This window comes from Pterocles gutturalis, unplaced genomic scaffold, assembly GCF_000699245.1.
Source record: "Pterocles gutturalis isolate BGI_N339 unplaced genomic scaffold, ASM69924v1 scaffold40310, whole genome shotgun sequence".
Lineage (NCBI taxonomy): Eukaryota > Metazoa > Chordata > Aves > Pterocliformes > Pteroclidae > Pterocles > Pterocles gutturalis.
The window spans coordinates 252-7,462 of record NW_010147276.1 but is presented as its reverse complement, the minus strand read 5'-3'; the positions used below and the strand labels follow the sequence as shown (position 1 = coordinate 7,462).

The 7,211-nt window shown below is 51.2% G+C and overlaps 1 protein-coding gene across 1 annotated transcript; it reads left to right on the top strand.

Annotated features, from left to right (window-relative positions):
- Positions 1–409: 409 nt before the first annotated feature.
- On the top strand, positions 410–6,544 carry FAM134C (family with sequence similarity 134, member C; the record flags this gene model as incomplete). Its single annotated transcript, XM_010085993.1, has 8 exons — positions 410–516; positions 1,717–1,747; positions 2,849–2,975; positions 3,687–3,771; positions 4,179–4,316; positions 4,799–4,878; positions 5,230–5,362; positions 5,874–6,544. Coding segments are annotated over 8 exons (1,138 nt in total), but the record flags the coding sequence as incomplete, so codon positions are not given.
- Positions 6,545–7,211: the final 667 nt, after the last annotated feature.

Sequence of the window (7,211 nt, the reverse complement as noted above, 5' to 3'; positions counted from 1 at the left end):
CCGGGTCCCCGACCGCTTCCCGCGGACAGGAGGGACCTGGGCGCGCTGCTGCCGCTTCAGCTCTGCCCGTTCCCTGCTGTCTGAAGGCATGACACCGATCAGCAGACCCAGAGCTGGGTGTGAGCGGTGCAGGAGGGGCAGCGGGGGCTGCTGGCCTCGGGCAGTGGGCCGTACAGCCGGGCTGTCGTGTGGAGGTGACAGGGGCGGAGAAGGGTCCCCAGAGCAGCCTCACGGCAGCTGCCTGATAAGCTGCGGGCACGCTGGGTGCTGACCGATTAGCACGGGCTCGCTCTTCTCTGGCTGTCACCGTGGCTGAGTGGCTGGTTCGTTTTGAGTTAGTTTGTCTGACCGGTTTTGTGTGTGCTGCACGGGTCTGGCCGGTACCGATTGATTTGTTTCTTCCTTGTAGGTTTTTTGCTCTGACTTCCCTTCGCTTGCTGTTCCTGGTTGCCTTTAGCCTCATGGTGGTAGTTTGTCTAGATCAGTGGAAGGGCAAAATCTGGCCTGAAATTGGAGGTAAGTTGCGATGTTTGAGTTGATACAGCAAGTCGCTGTTTTTTAGCCCTAGAGGTATACAGGATCTGCAACACCTGGAGTTAAAGAGTTAAAATCCTGGAGTTTTTGCTTTGTGACTCTAGAAATAGACAAGAGCGCTGTAGGCATGTTCTTCCTGGAGCTGGGAAATCCTAACCTGTATAAACACAAGAGCTTTTCATGCTGGTGACACTGGTGTTTGTCTCATTATCTGGAAGCACCTGGTGTACGTGAACTAGTGCAGGTTTCGATGCAGTGATTCACCTTCCGAGCATTCAGTACAAGAGCAGGAAGATGAAGCATACGTGGAAGACATCTGGATTTTTTCCTCAGGATCTGTAATCAACCAGCTTCATGTTTTAGGACGAAGATGAGTCCCAGCTTTGCTGTTGAGTAGAGATCTCTTTGAAAGGAGAGGCACCTTAACAGCTGTTAATGAAGTTAGTCTGAAGCTTTCGGTGAACAAAGCGGTTCTGTGTCACTGGTGATATTGATACACTCAGTGCCAGCATTCGTAGCAGCTCAGGGTGTGTCGGCTTTGCATGGACAGGTGGGTTTGAAGCAGCGTGTAGGGTTTGCATGCTCTCAGAGGTGGTTCCCTAACTAACTAGCAAGTACAACTCCCAGCTTTCTGCTTCAGCTGGTGTCCTCTGCAGTTCTTGGGAAGACATTAAAGCTTTCCTTGGTTTCTAGCAGCAGCTTGGCTGGGGCTCTGTAGCTGCAGTGGGGAGGAGGTGTCTGTCCAGCTCCCTCCCAACCGTGATTTCGGTTTGTCAGGATAACCGGTTCGAATCCCAGCCTGGGTGAGAAAGTGTCAAAAGACTTAAACCTCTGGTGCTGCCCCGTAAGCAAGCTGTTCCTCCTTCAGCATCTGGTGCGTGCAGGGGAAGGGAGGGAGGTGGAGGTGGTATTTGTAGCTAATACCTGTCGCTGTGACCAGAGCAGCCTTCCAGACAGCGTCCAGCAAATACTGAGGACCCACAAGGAAACTCCCTTGCAGCCTTGCACTGTCACACGTACGCATTCAAAACATGTTGTAGTGATGCGTCCGGTTCTTAATGACAGTTAATGTCTTTTCCAGATGTTCCCCAGCTCATTAAAGCTTTACTTAAATCCCAAGAGCTAAGCATTCTCATTGCAAATTCCTTGCAACTAATGTAGTGTCTGTTCTTAATATTTTAGTGGCGAGACCTGACGAATTAGACAATGAGAGGTAGGAAACTAATTGAATCCTCTGCTGTTTGGTACTTCACTGCGATACCGTGTAATTATTGTCTGCATGAGCTTGTAACATTGGCTTCTTTGAGCGAGGAAGGAAGGAAGGGGGAGAAGGGAGCTGCTTAGTGGAGGAGGATGGAGCCCTGGACTCTCTCAAGCCAATGTGTCAAGTTTTTGACTTGCCCAAGCCATTATATTCATCTTTGCCTCACACTGGCCTCCAGTGATGCTTGCTTGAGTGTTGTAAAACCTCCCCTGCTGCTTCACCCCTGTACCCTTCAGTTAGAGCTGCTGCCTTAAAAGGAATTCCTTTTGTACGGGCTTCCAGTAGCAGGAAAACAGCTTTTTTTTTTTTTTTTTTAAATAATGAAGTCTTCTGAGACTCCGTAGGGAATGTGTAACAGGCTTGTCTCAGAAAGTGTTACTGCAGAGTTATGATCCGACTGCAGTATTAATAATGGGTTGAGAAATGTCGGGGTGTTGTCTTACTAATAACACCTTCCCCTCTCTGGGCACACCTTTCTGCCTGCGCTGCCGCGCCACGCTGGGGGCTCAGCTCCCGATTAAATCACTTGAGCTGTTGCCAAATGACTTTTTTTTTTTTTTTTTAAGAGACCCAAGTACAAAAGGAATTGCTCTGCCTAACCTTCAGGTTCTTGTGAGGAGCAGTTAAGAAGCACTAATAGAACTTGCCAAAAACAATGCCTCAGTAAGGTACAAGGCTGCTTGTAAACCTTGTGCTGAATTCCTGGGGGTTGCAGTTGACTAAGGAAATGCAGAAAAGCAAACAAATTCACTTGATTTGCTTCTGCACTGCCCTTTCCCTCCAGTAGCATGGAAACTAGTCTAAGCCAACAGACTGACTGAAATTACTGCTCCTTAGCTGCTGTGGGGGAACCGGGACACCCGTAGGATGGTACGTAGAAGTGCTGCTTTTGGCGAGCTGGTGTTTTGAAAGGCAGGCTGACCCTCGTCCCTAGAGCCCAGCGGCTGAGGGAGGAGAGAGGGTAGTACTGAGACAAGTGTTTGTAACGAGTGACTTCTGCACTGACACTCTGCAGTAATATGTGTTCCTGAATTCCTTCCTTCGCTGCAGCTGGGGATACGTTCACCCTCGGCTGCTCGGAGTGCCAGAACTCTGTCACCATTTGGCTGAAGCATGGGTGGCTGTGACCAGCTTCTTCAGCAATCTCTTCATTTTCAAGAGGCAAAGCCCTGGAAAGGTAAGAATGTACAGACTTCGGCAGATAAAGCGCTTGGTGTGGAGCCTCTGCCGACCGCTGGTATCCTCCTGTGGTGGCATCCAGCGCTGGCTGAATGCACTCGGACACGGGCGGTGACCGCGGGAGGTCTCCCACCACAACGCGCCTATTAAGTGGTGGAGAGGAATAGAAAGCACCGGCAGAATAATCAGGTTGTGGAGGAGGGAGGAGAAAACGAGTGTCAGCATGTTGATGGTGCTGGTGAAGTGAAAATGTAGCTGCTCCTTTGGCGTTTTCTTGCTTTTTTAAGTGTCTGTCAAACTCATCTCCCTCCTTGGATTTTAACCATTTGAGAAAGTGTGTCATGCTTTTTCTTTTTTTTTCCTTCTTTTTTCGAGGCTTATGCAAAGAGGAACATGTAATACAGTGGTACTGTCCTTGTCCTTTCCTCCTCTAAGAGCTCTGTCTTCTTTAGCCCCATCCGTGCTTTTAGCGTACCTGCTTTGGGAATCTCCTCGTCTCCTGCGGCAGGAGGCCTGGTAGCTGCCTGTCGCTCTGAAGCCAGATACCTCCCGTGTCTGCGCTAGTCCTGGGCAGGGGTAGTTGAACGCTAGGAAGGCTTTGCTGTCGTTAGAATTATGACTTGACCTAGAATCTGCAGAGAACAAGACAGTCGAGAACGAGTGAATCCACTGCTTAACCTTGGAAACTCACCATCTGCCCTGTCTTCAGTTTTGCCTCCTAGTGTGTGGAGTCTTCACTTTCCTGGCTGTCCTGGGCCGGTATATCCCTGGCCTTGTGCTCTCCTACCTGCTGTGTAAGTAGATCTCCATGACAATGCAGACTTACAAGTGAAAAGGGGCAGAAATGAGTGGGATCCAAACGTCTGAGGGGTGGGCTCTTCTGCTCAAAGGAAAGCTTGTGTGAATGGCTTTAAAATTTAACGTAACACGTTCTGCCTGGAATGTGGTGGTTCTTGACCAGGACTCTAAGGGCTCTGGTCCAGAGAGAACATGTTTGAGTGCTTAGTAACTCCAGATCTGAGCACTAGGAGGCTGGCCTCTCAATTTTGTTAAATTGGCAGAGGTGGTCGCACCAGTTCTAACAGCTTCCGGCAGCATTGCTGTCAGTACTCAGATCTTGCATCCTGCGTGTGTTGTACTGCATCACAAAATGGGCAAGATGTTTGCCACGTAGCATCCTGTGCATTCCCGCTTACCTCAGTGCTCTTCATCCTGCTGTGGCCCCTGGCTGTGTACCACAGACTGGGGCAGCGCATGTACATGAAGCTGGAGCCAGCTCTGCAGCGGCTGGATTTCAGCGTTCGAGGCTACATGATATCAAAGCAGCGAGAGAAGCAACGTAAGTGTGTGCACAGTGTTTCTGACCCTTGGTACCTGAGACAGCCTGGTCCTGGAGCAGGATGGGGCTGCGTGCGTGGCATGGCAGTCACTCCAGGGCCCTTGGCAGATACTTGCAGCTGCCTTGGGAAGGAGGTGAGGCAGCTCTGCCTTCACAGGCATTGCCCGCTAACAGCTGGTGTAAGCTTTTCACGGTGCTGAGCTGTTCCTCTGCTGCCAGAACCATGTGTTCCACATTGTGGCTGCACTGAAAAAAGAGGAAGGACTCAGTGCGAGGCACTTGCTGAGCGTGTTCAGCTCAGCAAAAGATCTGCAGCAGCCCAAGTCAGAAATGGTTGTGTTGCTCTGCTGTGGAACAAAGCATGCTGTGTTGTGTTATGTCCAAGCCTGCCAGTTTAGGGTTTTTCTGCTCAGGATAGGGCTGGTCCTGTTCAGAGCCCTGTCCTGGCAGCAGTAATGACCCTTGGCTCTGGTTTCTGGCAGTGCGTAGCCGATCCCTTTATCAGGAGGCTGTGGATGATGCGAGTGACAGCGAAGAGGAGCTTGCTGCATTCTGTCCCAAGGTAATGAAGCATCTCGGAAATAGAAGAGCTCAGCTGAATAGAACAAACTCGCTGTGCTACATGGGCGTACAGCGCGTGGCTGTGTGTCCAGCACGCTGGAGCTGAGTTGGGATAGAAAATCAGATGTGAGGATATTCTTTTAGAGACGTCTTTCCCACTCTGTCTCACTCAAGTATGTCCAGAGCTGCTTGTCTCTAGGCTGGGCAGTACAGCATGAAATGAGCCTTGGGTACCAGCCTCCCCTGAGGGCTGGGTGTCACTGCTGGACACTGGATCAGGTGTTTTGTCTTGAGGCACAGGAGTAAGCTTTCCAGTATTTGATGTTTTCAATTTTTATCTCCTATTTCAAAGCTGGATGACTCTGTGGTCGCTAAGGAACTAACCATCTCTGATTCGGAGCATTCGGATGCTGAGGTTTCCTACACTGAGAACGGGATGTTTAACCTTTCGAGGGGCCAGACTCCCCTGACAGAGGGATCAGAAGGTGAGGGGAAATGGCAGCTTCGGGAAGGTGTGGAATGCTGAGCAGGCGCCGGTGTGACGGGCTGGAGGGAGGGTGCGCTGCCTGCTGTCCTTGAGGTCTAGCTGTTTGATGTCTATCTTGCTGGCTAAGATGAGATGCAACTATCTGTTTTCTCAGAACTGAGCTTCCTTCTTAGTTCTACTGAGCTTCCTTCTTAGTTCTGTGGTGCTTTAGTAGGGCTGCGGCAGCTGCTCTTCAAAGGCAGATCCCGCTCTGCCCGTCTGTGGCTGCAGGGATGCAGGCTGCAACGTAGAGTCTGGGAGGAGGTGTCTGGTTCAGCCTCTGCTGACAGAACCGGGAGGTCAGCAGGCACCCGAATCGTTGCACGAGGGGGAGATGAGAGAGTGTTTGGTCTCTGGGATGACAAGAGACAGTCTGTCTTGGTGAGGTGGTGGCCCAGCCTCTGTGTGCTGCGCTGCCCTTGCCCGCAGGGTGTTGTGCCGTGTATTTAAAGCACTTTCTCCTCTTCTAGACCTGGACGGTCACAGTGACCCAGAAGAATCTTTTGCCAGGGATCTCCCCGACTTCCCTTCGATAAACCCGGAAGCAACTGGCATAGATGACGAAGATGACACCAGCATTGGGATCCCAAGCCTGGCTTACCGCCCACAGGTGATGACAGAAGATCTCCATCTCCCTTACGACCAGGAAGAGTCGGGTGCGCTGCCATCTGTACAGACTCTGACTAACAACATAGCCGGGTTTGTCACCAGGGGGATGATACAGCTGGCACTGTCAGGAGCCCCGCAGCCAGGCTCCTCACGCGGTGACAATCCCCAGAGAGGTGCAAAGACTTATCTTAGAACAGCCAGCTCGGACTTGGACACTGATGCGGAAGGGGATGACTTTGAACTGCTGGATCAGTCCGAGCTGAACCAACTGGATCCTGCTGGCTCACGGGGCCAGTGAGCAGTCCCACCACTTCCCTCTGGTTTTCTGTCGTGCATCCTGGAGGGGAATCCTGGAAGGAAAAGCCGTGCACAGTTACCTAGATCGTCTCCTGTGTGAGTATGAGTGACGTGACAGCCAGTCCTGGCTGGGAACACCACTGTGACTTGTGACTCTGTAGCCTCGCTTGGATTTTAAATAAACTCCACTGGTAATTCATAGGGAAAAGGTGTTGATGTGATAGCTCCACAGTCACCCCTGCGTTGCCCTGCACTGTCTGCCAGGATGCTGCTTGCTCCAAACTTCCTCACCTAAGACAATAAATCTGGTGTCTGCAGCCGTAGAGACCACCGGTCAGACCGACTCGGCGCTGCCACGAACAATCTTGAAGCCAATCTTCATCAGGGGCTGATGCGTAACTGGGTGAACGGGGTTGGTTTCCCCTCAGACCTAGTGTCTGGGAGTTAATATATCCTGTCTTTAAGACAACCATTCCCCGCCCCTACATTGTGCACAGAATCCAGGTCTTCTCTCCCAGCAATATCCAGCTCTGGATAGAAACAAACCCTTTGCTCCTGTTGTGGACACAGCGGCGTGTGGCCATGTTTGTATGTGCAACGACCTCTCATCTCCGGTTCCAGCTTTCTAATGATGCTGTTTTGTAAGAGACGTAATGGCAATAAGATCTCCTGCGATGAGTCCTCCAACGAGTATCTATGTGTGACAGCTGCTCTTGTGTTGCTTTCCTAAAATAACAGACTAACAATTTGCTAAAACTCCCCATGGACAGGGGCAATACTTCCCCGGACGGGTTTTCTGGAGGAGGGAAGAGGTGGAGCTGCTCTGCCTGGACAGCTTTGTCCTGGCTTGGGGGCCAGCTCCCTCCTTCCCAGCCTTGTGGTGAGAACCGAAGAGGGGACAC